A 14,885-nucleotide genomic window follows, 5' to 3' on the forward strand; every position below is an offset into this window, starting at 1 on the left:
CCCTGCAACCCCGAGCCCCCTGCCCCGCGCCCTACCCCCGACACCCCCAACCCCAGTTCCCCACCCCTAGCCCTCCCCCCGACCCGCTGCCCCTACCTGGGGGGGCCCACTCAGCAGGAGCCGGCGCGGGTGGCAGGCCCGCGCGCCAGAGGCGGGGTCGGGCGGGTTGCCGTGGTCGGCGTGGTGCGGCCGCGCGGCCGTCCAGCGGCGGTAGTAGAGCGACTGCTCCTCGGGGCCGGCGTGCGCGGGCGGCGGCGGGCGCAGCGGGCTGGCCCAGGCCACGTCGGGGTGCGGCAGCAAGGCCGCGGCCGCCGGCAGCTTGCCGCCCCGCCGCGCGCCCAGAAGGCTGTAGGCCGCCTTGGACAGGATGACCACCGGGGGCAGCGCGGCCTGGGCGGGCCGGCCGCCCCGGCCCGGCGGCCCGGGCCACGGCAGCGCCCCGGGCCCCAATGACGACGGCGACGGCTTGGCGGTGGTGCTGCTGGCCAGCGGAGGCCCCAGAGAGTCGCACTCCTGCTTTAGGGGCTCCCCGGGCCCCGCCGGGCCGGCCGAGAGCCCCTCGTCCAGCCCCGCGCTGGGGGCCGGGCTCCGGAAGCTGGGCGTCGGGGGCGGCTTCTGGGACTTATCGGCGGTGCTGGATGAGCTGACCCCGTTCTCCATGATGGAGCCTGAAAGAGGACCCACACGGCGCGCTGTCACCGCTGCCTCTGCCCCGGGGGAAGGCCCGGGGGTCCATCCAGGCGGCTCTCGGGCGCTCTGCCGCCCCCCTCGCGCCCCCTCTACCCTCGCCCTGGCTGCTGGGTGGGCTAGGAAATGGCCATTTATTCGCGGTTTCCTCCGGGGGACCAGGAGAAACCTGGACTCACGCCCGACCCTCCTCGCCTCTTCAGGCCGCTGGTAGTCCGGGCGCCCTGAAACCGACCACCCTGCCGCCTCCTGCTCTTTCTCTCCATCCTGCCCGCGTCTTTGTACATTGCGGGTTATTTAACTCTCCTCTGGTTACGTCGTTTGGATAAGCCATCCGAACCACTCCAGAACCCTGACCAGCACACGCTCCACACCCAAGTCTTGTCCAGTGACACTGGCCTCCTTCTGGGGTCCCAGGCCCCAACCTCCTGGCTGTGGACAAGCTCCCCAGAGTGCAGCCCCTCCCATAGATGCCCAGACCGGACCAGCGTGGGAAGGCGGGGTGTAACCTCCTCCCCCCCCTCCCCCTCAGGGCGGGAGATCTGCTCACCTGCAGCCAACTCACCGCAAATGTCCCCCACCCCCACCCTTCCCTGGTGGCTCCCCCACCCTTCCCTGGTGGCTCCTGCAATGCAGGAGACCTGGGTTCCATCCCTGGGTTGAGAAAATCCCCTGGAGAAGGGTGTGGCAACCCACTCTAGTATTCTTGCCTGGAGAATCCCATGGACAGAGGAGCCTCGACAGCTACAGTCCATGGGGTCGCAGAGTCAGACAGGACTGAGCGACTACAGATACAAACCAGAATTGTATTACAAGACTCTTTCTGCTCAGACTGGTGCCTCCCAGGGATGCGGGCAAATCCCAACCTTGGGAGCTCCTAGGTGAAGGGCCAGTAACCAGAGGCTCATGACTGTGTGAGGGCTTTCTTCTGCCTTCAAGGCCCTTGAGTCTTCTGGCCTGCATGCCTTGGGTGATGAGCACTCCCTGAGGACCCTGAAAGTCAGCCGGAGGCTGGTCAAGTGGTGGGTAGGGTGGTGTGTGTAGGAGGGCAGCACCTGGGTCCTCCAAGATTCAGTTCAGTTCAGTCGCTCAGTCGTGTCCGACTCTTTGCAACCTCATGAACCGCAGCACGCCAGGCCTCTCTGTCCATCACCAACTCCCGGAGTCCACCCAAACCATGTCCATCAAGTCGATGATGCCATCCAGCCATCTCATCCTCTGTCGTCCCTTTCTCCTCCTGCCCTCAATCCTTCCCAGCATCAGGGTCTTTTCCAGTGAGTCAGCTCTTCACATCAGGTGGCCAAAGTATTGGAGTTTCAGCTTCAACATCAGTCCCTCCAATGAACAACCAGGACTGATCTCCATTAGGATGGACTGGTTGGATCTCCTTGCAGTCCAAGGGACTCTCAAGAGTCTTCTCCAACACCACAGTTCAAAAGCATCAATTCGTCTGCACTCAGCTTTCTTTACAGTCCAACTCTCACATCCATACATGACCAATGGAAAAACCATAGCCTTGACTAGACGGACCTTTGTTGGCAAAGTAATGTCTTTGCTTTTTAATATGCTGTCTAGGTTGGTCATAACTTTCCTTCCAAGGAGTAAGCTCTTTTAATTTCATGGCTGCAGTCACCACCTGCAGTGATTTTGGAGCCCCCCAAAATAAAGTCAGCCACTGTTTCCACTGTTTCCCCATCTACCTGCCATGAAGTGATGGGACCAGATGCCATGATTTTAGTTTTCTGAATGTTTCTGAATGTTGAGCTTTAAGCCATCGTGATTATCTGGGTCATGAAGATCTTTTTTGTACAGTTCTTCTGTGTATTCTTGCCATCTCTTCTTAATATCTTCTGCTTCTGTTAGGTCCATACCATTTCTGTCCTTTATTGAGCCCATCTTTGCATGAAATGTTCCTGTGGTATCTCTAATTTTCTTGAAGAGATCTCTAGTCTTTCCCATTCTATTGTTTTCTATTTCTTTGCATTGATCGCTAAGGAAGGCTTTTTTTTCCTTTTTTTTAATAAACTTACTTATTTTAGTTGGGGGCTAATTACTTTACAATATTGTAGTAGTTTTTGCCATACATTGACATGAATCAGCCATGGGTTTACGTGTGTTCCCCATCCTGATCCCCCCTCCCACCTCCCTCCCCATCCCATCCCTCTGGGTCATCCCATTGCCCCAGCCCTGAGCATTTGTCTCATGCATCGAACATGGAATGGTGTTCTGTTTCACATATGATAATATACATGTTTCAATGCTATTGTCCCAGAACGTCCCACCCTCACCTTCTCCCTCAGAGTCCATAAGACTGTTCTATGCATCTGTGTCTCTTATTCTGTCTCGCATATAGGGTTATCGTTACCATCTTTCAAATTCCATATATATGCATTAGTATACTGTATTGGTGTTTTTCTTTCTGGCTTACTTCACTCTGTATAATGGGCTCCAGTTTCATCCAGCTCAATAGAACTGATTCAAATGTATTTTTTTTTAATGGCTGAGTAATATTCCATTGTGTATATGTACCACAGCTTCCTTATCCATTCGTCTGCTGATGGACATCTAGGTTGCTTCCATGTCCTGGCTATTGTAAACAGTGCTGCGATAAACATTGGGGTACATGCATCTCTTTCAATTCTGGTAAGGAAGGCTTTCTTATCTCTCCTTGCTATTCTTTGGAACTCTGCATTCAAATGGGTATATCTTTCTTTTTCTCCTTTGCTTTTCACTTCCCTCCAAGATTGGGGAGGGGGAACTCCATACAGCAGGGTTCATGAGTGCAAGGCCAGAATCTGGAATCTGTGGGGCAGCTCTCCACATGTAGGGGAGGGAGGGGGCTGATTAAGGAGCCCAGGAAGGAAGTGGACTCTCATCACCCACCCCACTCCGCCTTCCTCCTCTTCCCTCACTGATGCTGGATGGTGTGGAAAAGCTTCTAGGTGTGCTCTTCCCCTCCCTTCTGTTACCCTTTACCATCCTCCCAAATTCCCTCTTTTATTCTGAACCGGTCTCCCAGGCAGAACCCGGGAGCCTATCGTTAGAGGGTGGGGAGTACAGCCCTGACCCATGACTGAAGCACATCCCGGTAGGACAGTCCTTATGCTCTTCCAGGCACAGACACCTGCCTCTTCTATTCAGAAGGGGTGTGTGTGTGTGTGTGTGTGTGTGTGTGTGTGTGTGTGTGTGTGTGTGTGTGTGTGTGTGTTAGTGTCATGAGATAAGAGAAGGGAAACACGGGGCAGAAGGAACGTGAATGGTGGTTCCCTCTGTTGTGGGATTTTCATTTTTCATCTCTTCTCTATACTTCATTACATTCTCCAAGTTTTCTATATTAAACTCTATTATAACTTTCACAATCAGAAAAAAGAAAAAGGAAATAATGCTGTGTGTGTGGGGTAAGTTGCTTCAGTCATGTCCAACTCTTTGTGACCCCATGGACCATAGCCCACCAGGCTTCTCTGTCCATGGGATTCTCCAGGCAAGAATACTGGAGTGGGTTGTCATGCCCTTCTCTAGGGGATCTTCCCTACTCAGGGATCCAACTGACCTCTCTTATGTCTCCTGCATTGGCAGGTGGGTTCTTTACCACTAGCACCACCTGGGAAGCCCTGGAAATAATGCTGCATTTGCTTAATACTATTTAGCAGAACAAAATTCATGCCAGGCACTGCCATCAGCCACACATTAACATAATAAGAGGGCGGTTGGTAGGCTGTAGGCTGGATCATCCCTGTTAACCAGTGGTCCCAGAGTAGCCTTCAGTGTATAAACACTTGCCATTTAGGTACTTGGGGGAAAAGACATTCATTCATTCAAACAAACACACAGTGCCTGATACTAGGCCAATTAGCACAAACCACTTCAGGGCCTGCAAGGAAAAGACCTTTGTGCAAATATCAGATGCGTAATATCGATCAGATGATTAGGGTGCAGAGACTAGGAGACGTGGTGTTAGTGAGGGTTCATGAAATTTACTTATTTTATTTAGCCTATTGGTCAGGAAGATCCCCTGGAGCAGGAAATGGCCACCCACTCCAGTATTCTTGCCTGGAGAATCCCTTGGACAGAGGAACCTGGCGGGCTACAGTCCATAGGGGCGCAAAGAGTTGGACATGACTGAAGTGACTTAGCATGCAGTGTGCACGCATGCATTTGGCCTATTAGCAAGCTCTTCATTAATTGCTTCCCAGGCAAATATCTTGTGGCTTCTCAAGACTCATGTTTGTCAACTATGTCTCCCCAGGACTGAGGTCTGGAGGGGATCCCCAGGTCAGCCACTGCTGCTCTGAAAACTGGATGGGAGTCAGCAGGTGCCTCTGCCTTCCCTACTTCTACCCCTTCCTCTCTCCTGCTCCAACCCCTGGAGAGAGAAAGTACTGACCTGAAGTTCCTGTGATGGCGCTGCTGTTACTCTGGGGTCTCTCCAGGTCAATCAGCAGCTCCTCGGTGTCATTCTCACTGGCCGCAGCTCGCTCCTGCTCCTTGCCACTGAGGTCCAGGGCGGCAGTGGGCCCCCGGATCACCTCTTTGGACACGTAGCAGCAGGCCAGCCCCATCTCCTGCTCCAAGGCCGTGCGGGTTAAGTAGCTCGAATCAATTAACCGGAGGTCACAGTACTTTAAAGACCTGCACAAAGTAATGGTGTCTTTGGTGAGGCACGCAGCGTTTACGAGTGGCTGACAGCGGTCAAAATGGTGAGGTTCAGTGCCAGGTAATCCTTGATGTAAATCTCGGTGCTGCCACCTCCTAGTTGTTAGGGCCTCGGGATAGTCACTTCACTTTCTCCACATATAGAACAGAGTAAGAGTGTCCAGCTGACAGTTATTGCAAGGAATGAATGACAAGGCACAGGTAATGTGTTTAGAGCCAATGGGCTCTAAACACCCAATGGGCTTCCCTGGTGGCTCAGACGGTAAAGAACCTGCCTCTGCAATACAGGAGACCTGGGTTTGATCCCTGGGTCAGAAAGATTCCCTGGAGAAGGGAATGGCTACCCATTTAAGTGTTCTTGCCTGGAAAATCCCATGGACAGAGAAACCTGATGGGCTACAGTCCATGGGGTTGCAAAGAGTCAGATATGACTGAGCAACATTCACCTCACTTAACTCACAGCAAGCACTCAGTGAATGCTGTGACTATTCTTGGGCTTCCCAGGTGGCTCAGTGGCGAAGAATCCGCCTGGCAATGCAGGAAACTCCAGTTTAATTCCTGGGTTGGAAAAATCCCCTGGAGAAGGAAATGGCAACCCAGTCCTGTATTCTTGCCTGGAGAATCCCATGGACAGAGGAGCCTAGTGGGCTACAGTCCATCAGGGCCCCAAAGAGCTGGACACAACTGAGCAACTAAACAACAACAATGACTATTCTTGCTATTGCCTTCCAACCCACAGGCCCCAGATCCTTGAGGGAACAGCAGCCTAACAGAGACACTTCATCCAAAAAGCTCCTCAATGGGGGCAATGCTTCTCCTCCCTGCCTCTCCGGCTGCCCAGCTTTCATGCATAAACACTTCTTCTCCATGGCTTCTCTCTCATTGCCCAAATTGCTAGGCAGTCTCTGGAAAGGTGAAAGAATCCGAGAAGGCTAAATTTCTTATATCCCCAAGTAAAACAATTCCCTTCTCACTTGCCAAGTGAAGGAAGTGGGTGAGCATCAGCTCAGTTTTAACCATCAGCTCAGCCAGGAAACCAATGGAAAATGAGAATTAGTGGTTTGCATCGTACCTGGGAAAGGTTTCTCCAAGAGGATCTTTGCCAGTTAGTATCACAATACAAGGCAGACCTTCTAGATCCTGGTACGTCCGAGGGACCCACTCTTCTGTTTCATTTCCTCTCCAGGTCTGTAGGAGGGGACCCATACAATACAATTAAAACCCCTCATTGAGTTTCCGCCTTTTTTGTTTCTACAGTCAGATTTTACACACATCTGTGCTTCCAAATGACTTCCAATAAGTGTGTTTATCTGTGTACATATATTTTAATTGCTACTGAAAAGAATACACCAAGTACTCTAGAAGAATGTGGCCTTTCACTTTATCTCAATAAGGTAAAACAGGAGATCTTAATGAATATATCATGTATTAGCCATGCACATCAAAGAAATATACAATGTGAAATATCCCACCAATGGTGCAAACCTTACAGAAACCCTACTTAAACTACCTGACTCAGTGCTCTTAAGTACAACATTTTCTTTGTATAATGGAAAGACTCTTGGGACTGATTGATTGAAAAAGACCATTTCGGTTGTAAATGACTAATAAAATAATCACAGCAAAACTTACAAGTAATCACCTTTATACATTAACTGAAATATACCTATACACACATATATATATCTTTAATAAATGGAACAACCTCAAATACAGGAATTTATCAAGAGGAAGAAAATCTCAACTTGAAGGATGCTCAAAAGTGAAAAGATCTTACAGATTTTTTTTCTATTTTAGAGCAGAAAGAAAATAAACCATCTCTTAAGTGGATAAGGTGATTTCTACTACTTTTATGAAGTATCTAATTGTGCTTTTTTTCTAGCAGGAGTTATTATAAGAAATGAACTGACATTTCTGATAATGTTTTTGGGAACAAGGACTAAGAAGTGAGGTATTAAGAGATGCATATAATGTTATTTTAAAATAGACTGGTATTTCCTTTGCTAAAACCAACATGGGATAAAAAAAATATATCAGGCAAGATATGATATATAACAGAGTTTTGTTACTGGTTTGTTGATGTCTATAAAAGCCAGTCTTGAAAATAAACATACCCACAATTACTTCAAGTAAAATGCATAGAATTTGTAAAACTGGAAGAGCCCCCAAACCTCAATCTTTTGTCATATATTTTTATGCCAAGGAGAACTCAGTGGATCTACATAGCTATTTATAAGTTTGAGAGATTTTCTATGTCTTAGAAAACCAATTTGTCAAAAACATTAAGACATTAGCAGAAAGTTTCTCCCCACCCCTAATTCCGTTTTCCATATATTTTCATGTCAAAGGGAACTAGAACATTACCTAAGTCAAAGCAAATAATTCTGCAAATAAGAATCATTTTACTCATAAACCTTCTCTTTGGACTTATGAGATCCCTGACTCTGGGGTCTCCCCAAATATATTTCATGGTTCTAGCAAGAATGAGGTTGGGTTATAATGATGGGAGAATGGATGTTGTGTTTTATAAGGAGAATTATTTTCAAAAAATGATTAAACAGATTCCACTTTTACTCTTGACCAATCAGGGTAAGGCAAACCCACTATATAATGTTTTTCTGTCACATTGTTAATTCTGATGATGGATGGCTGCTGTTCTTCTACGGGTCTGTCATGCCCTCAGGGTGCTTTTCCTATGGAAGCAGTTAAGACAACATAAAAGACAGAAAGCATTGACTTAGGGGCTCATATGGAATTCAAGGTCAAGGAAATCTAATGAAAGCTTCACAGGCCTTCTGGACAGACTCATTTATTTAGATATAAACTTCCAAAGTACTTATTATCACTTAGATGTTAACCACAATACCTAAAGGATAATTAGAGGTAAGCACAAAAATAAGGCCCACTAATGGAAAAAGAGGCACTGGATATTACCCAAGGCTAGAGACAAAAGGCACACTGGTGCTGCTTCGTCAGTGGTAAAGGAAGTTGGTATTAATAATTTAGAAATCAGCAGGTGAAACAGAGACCACCTGGCAAGTGGCAGTCTTACTAAGGATGCAAACATTTCAAATTTTCACTTCCACACCAGTGGAAAATAGGGACCTCCATGGTGGTCCAGTGGTTAAGACTCTACCTTGCAATGCAGGGGACCTGGGTTTGATCCCTGGTCAGGGAACTAGATTCTACATGCTGCCAACTAAAGATCCTGTATGCTGAAACAAAGACTCGGTACAAATAAATAAATAAAAATAAATATTTTTAAAAATAAAAAAGGTGGAATATAAAAAGGATGGATCGATGTGATTGAGGGATTTTGAACATATGGAAATCTCTCTTTTTTTTTAAGCCACCCCCCGCAGCACGTGGGATCTTAGTTCCAAGAGGATCAAACCCGCACTCCTGCATTACAGGGCAGAGTTTTAACCACTGGACCACCAGGGAAGTCCCTGGAAATCTGTGTCGCTGGTGCTTGGCCACTACTCATGCGAATTGAGGTGTAACTGCTTGAGAAGTAGTTACTTGAGATCTCTTCATGGCACACCCCAGCAGCCCCTGGAAGCTCTGCAGGTGATTCTGATGTGCTTGCAGCCAGGTAGGAACCTCAATTATTGACTGGTTTTCAAACTATGGCCCACGGGGGCAAATTATTGAAGACTGCTGATTTACACTGACTTAGTAAGTGTTTGAACAAACGACCTAAGACACTCTAAGCAGCTACACTTGGTCAGTGCCAGTGGAGACCTAGAGAAGACCTTGCAGCCTCAGAGCCTTTTAGAACATCTCCCTGCAGTAGGTGTGTGAGACCTCACAGAGCAGTGCTGATTACCTGCCTGTCCAGATTCCTCATCATTAGCATCATTCAAATTGTCTCATAACTAACAAGTTATATTGTAAGAAGAGTTTCAGGATTCTCATTTCTTACTTATCCCAGGAATACTGCTATATTGTGGTCTATGACTTTAATTCAAAACTGTGAACATTATATCTATATATCCATATGTGAAATGTAAATGTTACAACTTCCACTAAATATAGGAGTTTCTACGTTTAGACAGATTTATTTGTTCCAGCTGTGTATCAAGCTAATACAAGACATTTTGTTTGCATTTTGGATTATTTGAGTTAGGTAGTAGAACACAATACAAAGGTTTACATTTGCAAAATGCTCTATGAATATGAAATAATAATCCTCAAATTACAGCCTTTAGAGACCATGCAGTCTAACGCTCTCATTTTGCATTTGGTAAACTGCAGCCCAGATGGAAATGTAAATCCTCTAAGACTGCATGCTTTCTTTTATACAATTTGTGTCAAACCAGGCTTTTCTTCATTCAGGTTAGCTCAGTCTTTAGTTTCTGCAAGGTTCAGAAACCATGTTGATCTAACCCAGACATAGAGCACCTTGCTCAGTACCGCACCTATCTGTGTGCAGAATTTCATTAAATGCTCTCAAAGGGCTGGGACACATTGGATTAGAAAAGTCCCCAGAAAAATCTGAGTGGGGCATGAGGTAGGGACTTAGGTTAGTTGATCAAAGAAGTCTCCCCCACCCACCACACCTGACAGGAGGGGTTCAGAAAAAGCAATGCCTTCCCTGTGCAGAGGGGTGGGGGACTTAGCCATGCACAGGCTTGGAAGAGTCTCAGTCCAGCCCACGCTTGGGGCCAAAGCAAGTACAAAGAAACAGCAAACTGTTGGGGAATCCACATGCAAGAGGGTGGGCAATCGTCCTCTGTGAGCCCTGAAGAGAAAACAGGATACTTTACTGACTCTGAGTGGACAGAAAAGATTCAGTGAATGGATGATATTGAAAGGCGTGCCCCCACGGAGGTCAGAGAGAACAACTTACCTTTTTATTTTTTCTGAGAAAACAGATGGCCGTGGGCTAGATGAATCTTGAACAAGGTCAATAAACAGGGGGTGAAATTGGGTCATCGCATTTTTTTTTGCACCTGCAGTCGGAGAGCATGGAAGACCAACTGCATGCATGCACTAGCACGGGGGACCCAGACCGAATGTTAATAAACTAGGAAGGCGGACACATCCCTTAGCTTAGCCTTAACGTCACGAAGATCGCGTGACACTTGTATGAAACTCTAGCAAACTGCAGGCCTCTGAGCGGCCTGCACAGGGGGCGGGGGAGTCCTAGAAAATGGAGCAAAGGTCTGTCCATTGCTAACCTTTAGTCGCGCCACAAAGTGGGCTGCCACGCTGAGTTCAGAGGCGGGGTTCCCCAGGACCACCTCGAAGCGGTACTGGAGCCCCAGCTTGTCGCGCACCTCCTGCAGCCGCTCCTTGGCCAGCATCGCCAGCTGCACGGAGGGCACCCTGAGGATGAGCATGTGTCCGCGCCCGCTGCGGTTCTTTCCCGGGCAGCTGAGGAGGTCATCCATGATGCTGAGGGTCTCCGGTGTGCTGTGGTCGCGCAGGGACGCCACGGTGGTCAGAGCCATCAGAGCCTCTGAGTACTGCTGGATGAGGAGGTAGCAGCGAACCACCATGCTGTGCAGCCTGGGGTACCTTCAACAGAACACAGGGGCGCTAGCATGGGGGGCGTGGGGCCCTGGGATCGCGAGGGCTGTGCAGTAGGAATGGAGACCCAGCAGGGTGGGAAGGGGATAGTGGTGGGTGGTGGGCTTGAGCTCAAGAATGACCTGGATTTGAGTCAGTTCTTATTAGGTGGATGAACCTAGAGCCTATTATACAGAGTGAAGTCAGAAAGAGAAAAACAAATGTCGCATATTAACACATCTATATGGAACCTAGAAAGATGGTACTGGTGAACCTATTCACAGGGCAGCAGTGGAGATGCAGACATAGAGAACAGACTATGGACACGGGTCTGGGGGAGGAAAGAGAAGGTGGGATGAATGGAGAGAGTGCATGGAAGCATATACACTACCATTTGTAAAACAGCCAGAGGAAATTTGCTGTATGACTCGGGGAACTCACTCTGAGGCTCTGTAACAACCCAGAGGGATAGGATGGGATGGGAGGTAGGAGGGAGATTCAAGAGGGAGGGGACATATGTATACCCATGGCTGATTCATGTTGATGTATGGCAGAAACCAAAGCAATATTGTAAAGCAACTATCCTTCAATTAAAAATAAATAAATTTGTTAAAAAAGAATGAACCTGGAGACCTCCTGTAGAGCACAGGGAACTCTGCTCAATGTTATGTGGCAGCCTGGATGGGAGGGGAGTTTGGGGGAGAATGGATACATGCATATTTATGGCTGAGTCCCTTCCTTTTTCACTTGAAACTATCACAACATTGTTAATTGGCTACACCCCAATACAAAGTTAAAAAAAAAAAAAAAGAATGACCTTGGAGCCCACATCACTAGAAGGAAAAGCTGAGCTCACAACACCTGCTGGGATAGGTACCTTCAGTTCAAGAGGCTTAGGGACAGTCTAGGGATCCTAGCTTCTCCCAGAGTGGTCTCTGAACCAGCAGCATCACCACCTGGGAGCTTGTTAGATATGCCAAACCCTCCTACCCAATGTGTACTGAATCAGAAACAGCCTGGACAAGGTCCCCAGGTGATTTGTTCCACGTTGTATCTTGAGAAGCACTGGTCCGCTCAGACTATCCACAGAGTTGTTAAGGATCATCCCTAGATTCTAAGCCCTTGCTGCTGTCCTGGGGTTAGAATGCCTGGTAGCATATTTCTCTGATACTTAAAATTACAGTTGAGGAAACCGATACATTAATGTAATGTCTGTGAAGTATAAGGAGTAAAAAGAGTAATTATTATGGCTAATTTGAGGTCAGCTCCCTTGTAGCAATAACAATTGTTGTTCAGCTGCTAAGTCGTGTCCGAGTCTTTCCAACCCCAGGGATTGCAGCACATCAGGCTTTCCTGTCCTTCACCATCTCCTGGAGTTTGCTCAAACTCATGTCCATTGAGTCGGGGCAATAACCGTATCTTCTCATAAAAATGGAGTAAGCTTGGAGCCGGCTGGAGAAATAGCATCCCCTAGTGGTGTGGTCTCCCATCCACCTGGGCGAAAGGAGCCTGGGGAAATAGCCACGGTGTCCTTGACTCACCCCAGCATTCCCCGCTCTCCACCTTCCACTGGACCAACTCAGCTGGTTTTGTTTTGTTTTTTTTTTTTTACAATCACAGAGCAGGCAGAAAATAAACCTCTCATTTACATGGTATTCCTCATAAGACAGAAGGAATACACATGGGTAAAGAGGACCCACTTGCAGACATGAAGAGGTGCTGGTCAAGAAAGCAGGCTTGGGGAAAGCAAGGCCTGGACCGGAGCTTGGCTGGGCCTCCCGTGGAGCCTGCAGAAGGATGGCAGATCTATGAACTTTCTTCCTGGATGCCAGCTGGTAGCACAGGCAGCCGCCTAGCAGCTGGGTAGACCAGAGGGGAATTTCACCTTTACTCCGCTTTATAATTCTATTTAAAGTGAAACAGTCATCACCAGCCTTGTACAGGAAAGCCCAGGGTCAAATACCAGTTTGGGTCAGCAAATGACTACTGTGGTTTTGAAGTACTTAGAGCTGGAAAAGACCATGGATTGATTCCCTGGGTTCTGATTCACCTTCTCATGGAAGGATGCTGATTTAAGGGCTGGGAAAAATTCAGCTACTTGCCTAAGATCATCCAGTCAGTCAGAGACAAAAGTGTGGATTTTATTCAGTTCTTTGACAAAGTCTTCTCAAGTGGTAAAGATTTAGTAGACTGGGGAAAAGTAAAAAAATCCTTTAGTTCCATCGGTCCTCCTGAATCAATCCATTCAAGTATTCAATAAATCATAGCTATTATGAGCCTGGGGGACCTGGGCTGCAGGAAGTGGGTACAGATGATCCAAGTTTAAGGCTTACTGTTTTTTTTTTGCTGGCGCATGTACGAAAACCAAAGTTAGACAAAAGGTAACTTTGACATGAAAAGTGAAAGTGTTAGTTGCTCAGTTGTGTCTGACTCTTTGTCACCCGACGGACTGTAGCCCACCAGGCTCCTCTGTCCATGGAATTCTCCAAGCAGGAATACTGGAGTGAGTTGCCAATCCCCTTTCCAGGGGATTTTCCCAACCCAGGGAATGAACTCAGGTTCAATCTGCAGGTAGATTCTTTACCATCTGACATGGAGGCATTTAAATTTTACACTGAAAGAGCTATGAACTTAGAAGTGAATAGTTTTCCCAATTTTTTTTTGTTTGTAATTCAATTGTAATCATAGTTTTTGTAAGGATTACAAAAGTTGTATAGGAGCTGATGAGATTGTCCGTTAAAATACGAGTTATAAAACTCCAAGATGTTACTGGAAGAAAAGATAGGTTCCAAGCTGGCGGATAGAACAAGAGGCTGGGGAACACTTAGAGGGGAGACTCATGGGGTGGTTTTTGAAATCTCAGATCACAGGTGCCATGAGGGGATTAACATCACAGTGTCTGTTAAGTCTTCTCAAACCCAACAGCTGCAAAAGTACAAAATCCCACCGCAAGCCTGTTCCTTTTCCTGACACCGCCCAATAACTTGCTGGGTAGGACGTTTCTCCCTGAACATCTTTATTTCTCTTTCTTAGCAAGCTTATAGGGCAGCTTTTAAAGAGATGGTTTGTGATTGATGAGAAACAGTGTTAAGAACTAGAGCTACTGAAAATGAGAATGTGTCTCATCACATAGTGCCTGACTGCCCCATCACTGGATGATCAGACAGAATATTGTAGTGGAGGACAGGGAGGAACTCTATTAGGTTAAATGCTTTTTTTTATTTGGCCATGCCCGGCTTGAGGAATCTCAGTTCCCCGACCACAGATTAAATCATGGTCTTAACCACTGGACTGCTGTGGAATTCCCTATTAGGTTAAATTTTATGCCTCTTTTTTTTGAGTCTATAGTTCAAGATCCCAGTACTCTTGCCTGGAAAATCCCATGGATGGAGGAGCCTGGTAGGCTGCAGTCCATGGGGTCGCTAAGAGTCGGACACGACTGAGCGACTTCACTTTCACTTTTCCCTTTCATTCACTGGAGAAGGAAATGGCAACCCACTCCAGTATTCTTGCCTGGAGAATCCCAGGGACGGCGGAGCCTGGTGGCTGCCGTCTATGGGGTCGCACAGAGTCGGACACGACTGAAGCGACTTAGCAGTAGCAGTTCAAGATCAGAGAGGGAAAAATAAAATGAACAAACAAAACAGAAAATCCCTTTGCTCTTCCAGTGTTTGACCTGAAATTGAGGAAGAAAAAGGAGACAGAGTCATAATCCTTTACCCCAAAGTCGGGGACTGGAGGAGGGCCACTTGGAACTGAGCTCAAACAATCTGATTATTCTTTAGTGTTCTCCAGTTTACACTTCAAGTCTCTCACAGTAAAGTTTTCATTTCTTTACTGAGGGTGCTTGCCTGTGGTAGACAGAGAAAAGTGTGGGGTCCACGGTGGGGAGGGGGAGGCCAGACCCCAGAGGAATGGCTTCTAATAAGCCAATCCCTCTCTGCCCGCATCATTTCTGGGTGCAGCTGTGAACCTGCCTGGGAGATGATTCAGAGCACGGAAGGTGGTTCTCCTTCCCACTCAGGGTCACC

At 47.5% G+C, this 14,885-nt stretch overlaps 1 protein-coding gene and 1 long non-coding RNA gene across 2 annotated transcripts in view; one reads left to right on the forward strand and one right to left on the reverse strand.

Annotated features, from left to right (window-relative positions):
* Positions 1 to 14,885, reverse strand: part of GREB1L (GREB1 like retinoic acid receptor coactivator) — a 186,854-nt gene that overhangs the window by 19,346 nt on the left and 152,623 nt on the right. Inside the window, exons 21-24 of the mRNA XM_081562755.1 lie at positions 10,524 to 10,863; positions 6,413 to 6,528; positions 5,072 to 5,316; positions 97 to 668 (exon numbers count right to left, since the gene is read on the reverse strand). Of these exons, the coding sequence (XP_081418881.1) occupies positions 97 to 668; positions 5,072 to 5,316; positions 6,413 to 6,528; positions 10,524 to 10,863 (1,273 nt within the window). The remainder of the gene's footprint in view (positions 1 to 96; positions 669 to 5,071; positions 5,317 to 6,412; positions 6,529 to 10,523; positions 10,864 to 14,885) is intronic.
* Positions 4,924 to 11,471, forward strand: LOC145534698 (uncharacterized). Its single transcript, XR_014074885.1, has 2 exons — positions 4,924 to 7,291; positions 8,690 to 11,471. It is a non-coding gene; the product is annotated as an uncharacterized LOC145534698 (long non-coding RNA).

This window comes from Giraffa tippelskirchi, chromosome 14, assembly GCF_054371585.1.
Source record: "Giraffa tippelskirchi isolate mGirTip1 chromosome 14, T2T-mGirTip1v1.2.pri, whole genome shotgun sequence".
In the NCBI taxonomy this organism is placed as follows: domain Eukaryota; kingdom Metazoa; phylum Chordata; class Mammalia; order Artiodactyla; family Giraffidae; genus Giraffa; species Giraffa tippelskirchi.